The 13,724-nt window shown below is 33.3% G+C and overlaps 1 protein-coding gene across 11 annotated transcripts in view; it reads right to left on the bottom strand.

Moving 5' to 3' along the window:
- The window catches only part of NAALADL2 (N-acetylated alpha-linked acidic dipeptidase like 2), a 1,279,597-nt gene that overhangs the window by 315,070 nt on the left and 950,803 nt on the right, over positions 1 to 13,724 (bottom strand). For all 11 annotated transcript variants that reach the window (XM_070242641.1, XM_070242639.1, XM_070242642.1 and 8 more), the window contains 2 exons: positions 5,709 to 5,801; positions 2,589 to 2,794 (listed from right to left, as the gene is read on the bottom strand). In XM_070242641.1, the coding sequence (XP_070098742.1) occupies positions 2,589 to 2,794; positions 5,709 to 5,801 (299 nt within the window). The remainder of the gene's footprint in view (positions 1 to 2,588; positions 2,795 to 5,708; positions 5,802 to 13,724) is intronic.

Here is a 13,724-nt window from a genome sequence, read left to right as displayed (position 1 = left end):
ATCTTGCCTGAGACCACATGTTTTACAGACTTCTTTGACAATAAAATCTGTACTATTTCCACAACAGCCTGTGAAAAATGAAGATTCTTCACAGAAGAAATGATACTTTTTAAGGAACCTGTTTAGTAAAATGTAATAATTTTCCTCGAGGATCAAGATCCTTATTGAGTCAATTCTCCAATAACTCTATCACTACAAATTCCATTTTTAACTTTATTTACCAATATCACCTAACCCTTTTAATTATACCTGTGGGTTTCCAGGGTCTCCTGTGCAACCAAAATTAAATAGGGCAGTATGACATGTCAACCAGTGCTCTCCTCACTTCACTAGGGAATATATTTAGAGCAGAAACTGGCTTCAGTCTAAAAGAAAATGTTTCATTCTCAGAAGGAGTACATTTGATAAGAGTGGACAAAACTGAAACTACTAGTTTTCTACATTCCTTCTCAGATAGTTAAAAAAATTATTTCATGAACTGTATTGAAAAAATCTTCTGAGATACAGTAGTTTACAATGGTACATTTTATAAGCCAATAGTCAAAGCTATATATTAGTCATCATTTTCTTTACTTATATATCTTTACCTACCTGGTCATGGAAAAAGCCAGAAAGTGACTGAATGTATAATTAGTTGCCAAACATGTGTACATACATAAATATTCTAGGACAGAGGTCCCTAACCTCTTTGAATAGGAAGATCCTTTTCTAACATAAACATTTTTTTCCTATAAACTCCCACATTATAGTAGTTGTATTTTTAGTATCTGTTGATTGAGAAAATATAAAATTACCAAAAGATACAATGAAGTCAGTAAAACAAAAACAAATTTGTATTTTATTAACAACAAAAATATCTACTTAATTTGAAAATATAATTGCTCACCTACATGCAAGGCTACATTATTGATTCAACTTACAGGCTATGATGCTTGATGTTCGAATAAATTCAAGGATTCTTTGCCATAAACTTCCTCACACGCAGGGGTTCAGGATATTTAAGTTAGGAACTACTAATGGTAGATAAGCTTACTTTGCGAAAATAGCTTAGAAATATACGTGTTAATTTAAGACTAACATAAATTGATTGTGAAAGTTACTAGATAGATATCAAGAAGGCTGTATGGTATAGTGGAATAAATTTTTGGAATTTGAAAAGAATCTTCGACATTTTCTTAAAATGTGCCTTATTGTTACAAGAAAACCAAAGCATTGTATTCTTCGTGATAAAAAAATTCTAAATTATTAAATCAGCCCAGATCACAAATAGATTCCTCAAATTGTTTTTTAATTTGTTTATATCTTTAAAGTAAGTAAATTTGGAATAGAAGTTTGAAAGCTTGGTTTAGCTATTACATTTTCCATTTTACTAAAAATTTGTCAATTTAAAAAGGTTCTTTCAGCAATGGAATTTCTTCATTTCATTAGTTCTTTTGAATACGGAACAAGCATTCACACCATTAATTTGCATATGGAAAAGCATTCCACTTTGCAATGTGTGAATCTTGATACATGTCATGCTATAAAACTTCTCATTTTTAAGACTTTTCTTTCTTTCAAATTAAAAAGACACTGCTATTTTCTTTTGTGTATATTTCTGATACTTTATTTGATATTCAATAGACATTTTATCTTTTGTTTTTTTGAGTGCTTCAGTAAAAAGCAAAACAAGAGAATTTCCTATTAGACATTTAAGACTTTTTTTCTCCAAAGCTGTGGTAGTAAACAAACTGGACTATCAAATGGTTTTACTTTCGTAGCTAAAATTGTTTAGGTCTTTTTCTTATAAATTTCCACTGAAACTCTCCAAAAAATCATAAGAGTGAATAGAATATGTAAGAGTTTTACAATGTTTTCATTGTTGTTAAAATGGCACTAATCCAATTATCAGTTGTCATATTCCATTAAAAATACAGCGCATCTGTGAGACACAGACATACGGAAAGCATTGAAACTTGTATACTCCAGCTGTTTCCTAACCACGACCCACTGCACGCTAGATTTCATTTGAACAAAGCCTTCCTAAGGTAGTTATATAGGTAAGCAGGTAGATAAGTAGAGAGATACATAGATAGGAAAGAAGGAGCAGGGGCCTAGGGGAGCAAAAGTGGAGGGAGGAAGGAGTGGGGGAGGGAGGAACCTGCAATTTTGAGTCCAGTCTCTGTATTGTAGAGCTGAGGTATAATGCTAAGGTAACAAACATTTAACATAGGAGATTGTTTCCTAATTCCAGATAATTGCTAGAAGGTTTAAAGAAAGAAAAGTAATGTATCACCTGATCCTTTCTTGTCCCATGCCTGTCAATCTGCCTAAGGAGAAACGCAATAACTAGGTAAGCACTATTGTGGGTATATCAGAGTCTGTAGGTAGCAACAAGAATAAGATAGTTACAGATCATACACAATTCCCTACGTTCTGATTCTAATTCCCCTTCACTCTTGTGAGTGATCTCAGCAAATTAACAGATATGACACCCTGGTTAAGATGCACATTCTTGTCCCTGGCTTCAACAATGTTACTTTGTCAACTTTAGTCAAAAAAAAAAAAAAAGAGAGAGAGAGAAAGTATAGTAACTAATACACATTTACCTCTCCCCATTCGTATGAGCCAATATTGCCAAAAGTTGTTCCTCCCCACGAACAGAAAACAATAGTGCGGTCTGGTCTCCATCCTCTCTTAACTCTTAACATCAAGGCCCGGATGAAAGCTGTGATAATGGCAGTGCTACTGGCCCATTCTTGTCCATTATAACTGTATGCGGTATGATGGTGGCTGCCGACTATGACATACCGGTCTGAAATAGAAGGAAACGAGAGCCATTAAAACAAAATATAAACCTTAACAATAAATTTAATGACATTTACATAATCCTATTGCACAAGTGAGCAACAATTATGCAAAATTGTTCTAATAATTAAGACTACTTTAACATTTTTCACCCACTGCCTTGATTCACACATCTGTGTATATCAAAGCAAAGCCAGCTGCTGAACCCAATTATGAATCCAAAGCTTAGATCCATATTACCGTCCTTTGCAACATGCATATTAATTAATGAGGTATACAAATATGCCACAATGAAACCCTTATCTAACATTTTTCCAGAATCATAGTGGGAAGTGCCCTGTGAACAATGTGTGTATGCTCAGTAAATATTAATGAACTGTTAATACATTTGATGGAACAGCTATTCAGTTGCTGTAAATACTCAAAATGTGGTAGTCATGTATGGATTTTGCAATAAATGAAGTATTTAGGGAATCAATTACAGCTTCCAACTTAATAGTTTTAGTTCCTCTTCTTTCTCTGAAGAAAAATAATTTCAACAACATCATAAGTCATCCAACTACTGTCAAAATTTCTTTTTCACACATTTTATTTCATATGATCATACAGAATTAGGACACTGTTAGAAAGGTCTCCATGACACATGAATGTGGCCTGTTCAATGAACATTACTGACTATTATCAGTAATAAAGTAGACCAAAAACTTCTACAGTTTCCTCTGATGTTGTTATTAGTGGATGTTATTGGTACAGAGCTAAATTTATCTGACCAAACAGCCACATATATTTGTATAAAAAGATTTCTTCACAGAGTGTCATTTCATTAGATGTTTCGTACTTAGATGCTTAAGTGGGCAGACTCTGAAGCCAGGCTACTTGTGTTTAAACACAGGCTAGTCAACTTACTAGTTGTGTGACTTCTCTGTGCCTTAATTTCTTCAGCTACAAATGGGAATAAAAATAGTACATACATTATTCCCTTGTTTTGAGTTTAAGTGAGTTACTATTTGTGAGGCACTTTGAACAGTGCCTGACACATAATAAGTACTACACGTGTGGAATAAATTAATCACCCCCTGAATTCATAGCATCAAAAAGCTACTTTATGGGAAACATCACTGTGTGAAGCTATTTGAGTTTTCCATACGGATATTGGAAACAGCAATGAATTTGATCTGTCAACATTTTAGCAAAATTTCACTAATGGTGTACATAGTGTGTCTATAAATGTTGAAACCCTAGGAATTTATTCATTCATCTCTCAGATACGTGTGAAACTTCTGTTTGGAATTGTCTATATTCTAAATAAATCATAGCTAAAAACCTTCATACTAATTGATGATTGTTTCTAATCTTCAGAGTCATTAAATAAGAAAATTATGTGAATGAACAGCCAATATTTTTGTGTAGAATTCAAATAAACAAGAGTTAAGAAGCAAATTGATTTTAAAAAACTGGGTTTTGGGGGCCAGCTCCGTGGCCAAGTGGTTAAGCTCACACGCTCAGCTGCGGTGGCCCTGGGTTCAGATCCTGGGCGCGGACATGGCACCACTCGTCAGGCAACGTTGAGGTGGCGTCCCACATCCCACAACTAGAAGGACATGCAACTAAGATATACAACTGTGTACAGGGCAGGGGGGTGGGGTGTGGGGAGATAAAGCAGAAAAAAAAAAAAAAAGAGATTGGCAACAGTTGTTAGCCCAGGTGCCAATCTTCGGGGGAAAAAAAAACTGGTTTTTTTTTTCATATTGAATTTCAATACAGGAAGCTCTTTTACCCTAAAGCTATTATAATAGTGTACAATTTGGTTTTTCAGTAATGACTTCCAAATACAGCAATGATGATAAATATTTCTAGTGCTTAAATTATAGATCCTTATGATGGAAATTTGTCGAAATGGTTGAAATGCAACAGCAACAATTTTCAAATACATTTATATCTTTATGATGATCAGAGATTGTTCAACATTGCTACTGTAAGGAAATCAGAGAGAATACATACTTCCCACGAATTTTCTAAGTGTTGGCTTGCAAGAAATTGGGTGAATGCAAAACCGGATCTCAACATTCTCTGGGATAGCAATTGTGGGATCAATTTGACTAAAGTCATGGAGAAGAATAATTCTCCAAGGAGAACTTGAATAAATGCCCCAACCAAATCAACAGAAGTGGCACAAGTGTACTAAAAATAGTATTGCACTCTACATTGTATGACAAACACATCAGATGGTAATATGAGATTCAACTTCATGGTGTATTTGGAAGGGTTGCTATTAATTTCTTAATATATATGTCAGTTATTTTTACTTTTTTAGCCTGTATAATATTGTATGAAGATCCCGTCAGCATCCTATAACAAGGCACCAAATTATTTAGAATTTAACCAGGTGATCATTTTCATAAGCACCTTCAAAACCTAAAGCCATACAAATGCTAGGCAGAATTGTCAGTGCACCAAGGGTCAGAGATGGAACATAGATTAACATTAAAAGATTAGATTTGGAGACAAAAGCTTTTATTTTTTAAAAAACACCATTAAAACGAGAATATTTTCTTTTTTGAAATCCTTTCCTTGACAAAAATAAAAACTTCAATGGCATTATAGTGAATAAAAGAAAACATTGGCTTTTGTAGCTTTTCTTCACCAGGCACATTACAGTTTAACAAATCTAAACTCTGTGTTCTCCATTTTTGGTTTCTTTCCCCTCTTATAGTCTCTGCTATGATTTACTTTTGAAGAGATATGGGAAGAAAGAGAATAAAGACCTACTTCTTGGTTTCATTTTTATTCACTCTTCGAGTGGTATAAACTTTGCGTTACTTCTAAAGTAGGATATTTAACTATGCTACTAAATTATTATAGAGCATTTCTTTGTGATGTTTCATATAAAGTGTAGATTATAAATACTTAACCCTACTTACCTGGAGAAGTCAAGCCCTTTAAATATCCAACAACGTTAGTAACTGTTTTGAATTTTGTAACTGTCTGAACTTGCATGTTGACAATTCTTTCTTCTGAAAAAAAACAATTTTAAAAGATGTTCATTTCTCTATATCTTGTATGTCTTTTCTTAAAACATTCAAATTTATTTATCCAATATCATAAGCAAAAGAATTTCAAATAATTGAATTTTTCTAGATAACCAAAGTTACACTTTTTTGACAAATAATTATTCAATACTTTGTGTAGACTCTATTTGTAGATTCTTGTTTGCAGTGATGACTAAGATACAATTGTTAGCCTGATAGCACTGCAGAGCCATAAATAAGCAATTCTAAACTTCATATTTGGAGCCACAACACGGTTCAACATGAGATCAAACAGAAGACGTCGGGGAGATGTGGGCAACTCATATTTAAAAAAGGAAAAAAAGATCAGATAAAAATATATCCAAAGAACTTTAAGTACTTTTCTAGCTTCAAGAAAAGAATATGTGGAAGATAACATTTCCTGTGTGACTCACTACTATATTATTACTCTGAAAACTGTAAAGAATAAAGATTCTTAAAGTGATACATATTTTCAAATATTAGAGTCTTCATTTCCACCTGTATTTGTAGGTGTCTCAGCTCTATTCTAAATCTCCACCAATTACTCTGCCTCTCTGATTTCTTCCATTCATGCCAGATATTCAGAAGTTTTGACAACAAATAAGGTAATGACAACAATCAGGAGGGACTCCAGTCACAGACTTGCAGTGGTCTTTAAAGGTTTTTGGTGGTGACATGTGTTAATCCTGTATTTGATGGATCCTGGGAAGTCTGGGGGGGTTTCTAGGGGAAGTTCAAGGGCAGCCAAGTGGTACCTTTGGGGAGAGGAGTGGCAAATAGAAAGTAGCTATACATGCTACACTAACAGGCCTTCAAATGTCACTTCTTATTGCTGGATGAAAATTATTATGACAAATAAGTTACTTCTTTCCTTAAATGTACCCTACTAACAGTTTAATTGAAAAATCACTATACTGAATCTGTTAAAATTATAACTAAAATAAGAGTAAAGAAGTCCTGAGAGAATGCCTGAGAGCCTCACGTGTGGGAAAAGGAAATCTGCTTAGAGTCTGGGTCTTGCGGTTCTAATGCATAGGTGCTGTGCATTTTTGTTTGTTTCAAATTAATATACTTTGTTTTTTAAACTAGTTTCAGATTGCTGGCAAAATTGAGCAGAAAGTACAGAGTTCCCACATACCCTGTCTTTCCCCTGCACTTATTATTAGCATCCTGCATTAGTGTGATCAACATTTGTTACCATTGATGAGCCAATACTTTTTCATTTTTTTTGGCCATCCACGCAATTCTGACCTCTAGCAACGCTGTGTACAGCAGAGCAAGACCCTGCCTGGTCTTTTTGCGCTACCCGCTCACCTTCAGTGCCATATCAGACAATGCTGCACTACTTTCATAGGGTTTTCACGGACAATTTTTTCAGAAGTGAGTGGCCAGGTCCTTCTTCCTAGTCTGTCTTATTCTGGAAGCTCTGCTGAAACCTGTCTACCATGGGTGACCCTGCTGGTATTTGACGTACCAGTGGTATCACTTTCAGCATCACAGCAACACGCAGTTGCCACATTATGACAACTGACAGACTGGAGGGAGTGGTTCCCTGAGTGGGAATTGAACTTTGGCCACAGTGGTGAGAGCACCGAATCTTAACCACTAGATCATCAGGGCTGGCTGAGCCAATATTAACATATTATTATTAACTCAAGTCCATAGTTTACATTAGGGTTTACTCTTTGTGTTGTACACTCAATAGGTTTTGAGAAATGCATAATAGCATGAATCCACCATTATAGCATCATACAGAAAAGTTTCGTTGCCCTAAAAATCTCCCGTGCTCCACCTATTTATCCTTTCCTCTCTCTCTCCCTGTTGAGCCCCTAGGAACCACTGATGTTTTAAATGTTTCCATAGTTTTGCCTTTTCCAGAATGTCACATAGCTGGTCTCACGTTTGTTTAATTCCCTGCTCTAGGTTTGTTCCAAAAAGTCCAGATAAGTGAACTGTAGACAAGAAAGTCATTACTTTATAGTTTTTTTATCTTTCCAAGTTATAATTTATTTATTGAGGAAGATTAGCCCTGAGCTAACATCTGCTGTCGATCCTCCTTTTTTTGCTGAGGAAGATTGACCCTGAGCTAACATCCGTGCCCATCTCCCTGTACTTTTTTTGTGGGATGCATGTCACAGCATGGCTTGATAAACAGTATGAAGGTCCATGCCCAGGATCCAAACCGGTAAACCCTGGGCTGCCAAAGCGGAGTGCATGAATTTAACCACTACGCTACTGGGCTAGCCCCTCTTTCCAGGTTATTTGTGAGTTAGATATGGCTGAAGAATCTTCTCTGGTTTTCTAAGATTGAAATGCTACATTTTTTTCCTAACTCAGCAGTGAGAAAACTATACAATATATACGAATGTGCAATATACTGCTTGGAATATTAACTTATGTTAATATGGTGCCTTACAATTTATAATAGCCATTTGCACAGGCATACACTAACTCTCATTGTATCTCACTGATTCTTGAAACCACCAAGTCAAAAAGGTTCTATTATCTTTACTTATTGAATGAAGCACATGGGGCAGAACGAGGACTCACATCCAGGTCTTCATATAGATAACATTTTTATCTGAACAATACAATATCTCTCACTCTAAAACTCCTTTTATTTTATTATGAGATGTTCTTTATATATATAAACAAATAGAAAATAATACAATGATGATCTATATCTAGTTTTAACATGTTCTAATACTATATTTTGTTCATAGATACGCTTTGCCAATAACCAAATAAGTGCATTTTCACGGATTTCCTTCCTATCTTGAGGTTAATGCTAACATTTTTAAGATTTTTGTTATATAGATATATTGAGAGATTGATAGGTGTTAGGCAGGTAGGTAAGTTAGGTAGATAGATACAGTTATAGGTAGACATAGGTATAGGCACATAGTCATAAACATATTCTATTATTTTATAGACTTTGACGTTTTACACAAATTGTACCACCTCTTTTTTTTCGACTCGACATTATATGTTTTACAATGGAAGTAAATAGAAAGTAAATGCAGATTTAGATTATTCATCTTAACTGCTAAATAGTATTTGGTTGTAGCATCACCTTCAGTTTATTTTCCAGTTCTATTACTGAGAGTTAATGAGGTTGTTTTTACATTTTGAACATTACAGTATGAAATGTTTTATATTTCTTGTGCATGGGTCATATTTTTTCCAAATAGATAACTAGAAGTAGAATTTCTGGATTATAAAATACGTGTGCCTTCAACTTTATTAGGTATGGGAAGCTGCTCCTCAGACTTTTTAAATTTTGGCAATCCAACGGGTATCAAACTTTCATTGTTGCTTTAATTTGCATTTCCTTCGTTAGTAATGAGATTCAGCAATTTTTCATATGTATATTCATAATTCAAGTCTCTTCTTCATATTCTTTGGCCACTTTCCTTTGAGTTGTTTATCATTTGGGGTATTATTGTGGGGGTTGTTTATTTTGAATATTATTTCCTCATTAATAATATGTCTTATAAATACTTTTTCAGTCTGTGGTTTATATTTTCTCGACTGATTGATTATGTTTTAAAATATTAATATGGTAAAACGATATTTTGCTTGAGTTTTTTCAGGGGTTCTTAATCTTTGTTTCATTTAGTTTTGTTTAGGAAACACTTACTTATTTTGATGTCATAAAAATGTTCCTCAAGTATTTTAAAGCCAAATTTTCAAAATTTTGTCTTTCATACAGCCAAAATATCTTGTGAATTAGGCATTAAATTTTACCTCTGCTTTATGGATAGTCAGTTTTTCTCACATAATTTATTGAATAGTAATATTTTTCTTCATGAAGTATTAATGAAGCTGCTGTCATATAAAGAGATCTAATTTATTATTTTTTGTTTGTTTTGTTTTGTTTTTCACCTTACTATTGCATTTCACTTTAACCAGTGCCATACTGTTTGAATTAACATAACTTTATAATAACTGAAATAGTGGGGCCTCTATTAGCATCAACATCATCGTCATATAATTATTATTCAATTTGTGGGGTATTAATGGACCATTATTTTCATATGACCTTCTATATTAGTTTGTCAGCTATCATGAAAGGACAGTTCAGGATTTCATTAGGATTACATTAAATTAATGGACCCATTTGAGGAAATTACATTGAGTCTTCTATCCATGAATATGGTATGTCTCTCAATTTATTCCCATTGCTTTTATTTCTTTTAATTGTTTTATATTTTTCTTCATAAAAGGTCTATACAACTATTACTAAATTTACTTTTAGGGTTTCTGTGCTATGTTAACAAAATATAACATCTATAACTTATTACATTGTGTATAAGCATGTTATCTAATTTTATATCTTGGTTTTATAATGAGCCTTCTTGTTAATATCCTATATGTTCTAATAGTTAATCTATAGGGTTTTTATTTTTAATTTTACTATAGACAATTACTTACCAAAACCAGATAGTTTTGTTTATTCCTTTCAAATCTTTTTAACTTTTAGTTGTTGCTCTCATCGTCTTGTCTAGGACTGCCAGTGCACTGTGGAAGGGAAGCAGTGAAAGCAGCATCCCTTGGTCCTTACCTTGTGTTCTTCACTTTGAAAAGAATGTTTCCATGATTTTCTTATTTTTTAAAAAAGATGTTTCTGTAGGTTTTGGGGAAATTCTCTTTATCAGGTTAAGGAAGATCACTTCTCTTCTTTGCTGAGAGGTTTTGTCATAAACAGATGTTGAATCATTTTTTGAGGTATATATAAGGCTTTCACTTCAAAATGTTAAAAAATGCATATATTCCTGGAATAATCCCTACTTGGTCATGATATGTTTTCTGTATTTGCTTACTAACATTTTTAGAACATTTGTATATATATTTACTAAGTGATTTATTGATAATTTTGCTTCTCATTTGTTCAATCAAAATCTGTCTGATTTTGATATCTGGATTACACAACCTTGCAAATGTTTAGGGATCTTTGCTGATTCTTTTCTTAGATTCTGTAAGAGTTTTTGTAGCACAGGCATTATCCATTTTACAATGAAGTGTTAGCATTCATATATAAAATTATCTGGTCATGGAATGTTTTTGTGCATCGGGAGAAGGAGGGCACATTTTCACTTAATGCATATTTTCATTTCATTTCAATTAATATTCTAAATTAAATATTAATGGCTATAAGTACATTTAGATATTTTATATGTTTATTTCTCCTAAATTTATTTGCATTTAGTTGATAATTGTATTCTTATGCTTCAAAAAATGTCACTGTCATTTATCTATAATTTTGTCCCCTTTTCTATTCTAATGTTAATCTACGTATGTGTCTCTTTTTTTCCTTCATCAGTTTTGTTAGAGGTTAGCTGTTTTATTAGTATTTTCAGAGAACTAGTTTTGAGATTTGTGAATCCTCATTATTTTTTATTTTTCACTTCAATGTTATGTCATATGCTTATTATTGTCTTTGTTAAATTTATCTGAACAGATTCTGTTGTTTTTTTTACCTAACTTCTTAAGTTAAATGCTTAGCTCATTACTTTTCAATCCTTATCCATACACATGCATTTAAGGCTGCAGATTTACTATGTAGCCATAATACATTAATTTGATATATGGTCTTATTATCTTACAGACTCTAAAATTTTTAATTTCTATTATAACTATTTCTATAGTCTGTGTATTAGTTCAAATATTTTTTTAAATATCCAAATTCAAGGTGTAGATTACTGTTTTGATATTGATATATAACAATTTAATTATGGACAGGGAGCAAGGTCTGTATGCTGATACTTTTATATTAGGTGAGATTTGTTTTGTGACTATATAGGCTATTACATCTGATAAATAGAGAATAAAGATTTTTATAAATGTTCCATATAAAAAGTGTGCATCCCTTATTATATTGGTGCAGCAATCCTTTATACATCCAGCCAATCATGCTTTGAAAACTATGTGGCTGTAACTTTGTTAATTGTTCTATATATTTTCTCTGTTAATTACTGAGATATGTTAAAGTTTCTCATATGATGTTAAGTTATCAATTTATCCTGGCAATACTATAACATTTTTCTTTGTCTCTTTTTAGACTAGTTCGTTATGTATTTGCAAGTTTGGACTTGCTATATCTGTCTGATTTTTATATAGAATATATAAAACAATTATTGCATATATCTTCATCTCAATTTTTTTTTCCTAAAGTCTTCCCTACTCTGATATTAATATAATTACTCCATCTATCTTTGGCTTGGCATTTCTCTGATACATATTTTCCCAGTATTGCACTTCCTTTTGCCATGCAACCCAGGGGGCGTCTTTGGCTTGGGGACAATTTTTATGCTAATTTATTGGCCGGGAGTTTCTATATTACAATAGCAGTGGAAATTCTGAGCTATGGTTTTTGATTTCTAAAGGCAGATTTTTTTCAACCAGAGCTTAGGTAGAAGAAAGCTTTCCTCCACGAGTGTATGAGTTTCTTTCTACTCTTCCTATTTCTACCTCATTGTCCTACTTTTATAAAAGGATATCAGTTACAACTCCCTGATCCTTAAAGGCACAAAACCATGTCCTTTGTCCCCATGTGAATGTTATATTCCAACTTTAATTTATAGGATCCATAACCTCCCAACACCAGGCAACTACAGGGCCAACTTTATTACTTATTTCTGATTTTTCATTCTGTCTTTATTGTTGCTTCTGGATATTTGAATTTCTTTTGTGATAGTTGATTTTTAAAACATATTTTCTTATATTTTCTATAGAGTTCCTAGACATTTGTTCCCGGATTCATAGGTTTGGATCCTAAGCATGGACCTATTCCACTCACCAGCCATGCTATGGAGGCATCCCACATACAAAACAGAGGAAGAGTGGCACAGATGTTAGCTCAGGACTAATCTTTCTCGCACACAAGAAAAAGATTTCAAATTATTTAATCCTGCCCTCTTTTACATCTTGAAGTCTAAGACTTGTATTAAAAATAAACACAGAGATCTAAGAAGGTGAAGACAACCTTTGCTCTGAAGAGGAAGCCATGGATTTTTCTAACTGACAGAAGGACTTTCTTATGTATCACTGGGCAAAGCCCAGGTCCAAATAGCAACGTATAGCATAGCAAAAAGCAGCTTTTCATCTATTCATTTATATCCCCACATGTGATAATGATCCTAATACATCTTGTTTTATATTATTCCATACCCATGTCTGAAAACACATATACATAGAATCTGTTTTCTTTCACTAGAAGCAGAACACTGATCACACTTTCAGTTTTAATAATGAATAGTGAATAATGAAATTGAATCTTGGATAAATTTTCACTCTCTTGATGCACCTATTGCTGTTGGCATTGTTCTTAATTTAAACGATTCATTGATAAGGCAATAGCACACTGCATAGCAATAACAATAGCAATCCTATTCTTTGGAACTTATCCCAAAAGAATAATTGATATCTTTGCAGTATAATCTATATCAATTACAGGAAATAACATAAATATCCCAAACAGGAAAATGACTTAGAAAATTGTGATAAAATATGTAGCTGTTAAAATGCAAAAATAACTTGTAGAATCATGAATACACTACAAGTGAAAAGAATAGAATACAAAGAGATACACATAGTGACTGAATTTAGGTAAAAATGTGTGTGTTTATGGACAAAATATTAGAAATGTGAGATTAATAAATGAAACAGAAATTGAGTGGGGAAAGCCTCCCCATATCTGCTGGGGTGAACTCTTGATGTAAAGAGGCTTGAGCAAAGCTTCACCCTTGGGGCATTTATTCCTCTCCTCCAAATTCCCCGGGTGGTGGAATCAAAACCAAAGAAGACCGTCTCTTCCTACTGCTGCACCTTATTTCATGGAATCCCTGAAATCTGAGGCTGCCTGGGGAATTAGCAGAAAATGAGGGT

This window comes from Equus caballus, chromosome 19 (assembly GCF_041296265.1).
Source record: "Equus caballus isolate H_3958 breed thoroughbred chromosome 19, TB-T2T, whole genome shotgun sequence".
NCBI classification, from domain to species: domain Eukaryota; kingdom Metazoa; phylum Chordata; class Mammalia; order Perissodactyla; family Equidae; genus Equus; species Equus caballus.
The sequence above is the reverse complement of the archived record's forward strand: the minus strand, read 5'-3'. Positions and strand labels throughout refer to the sequence as shown.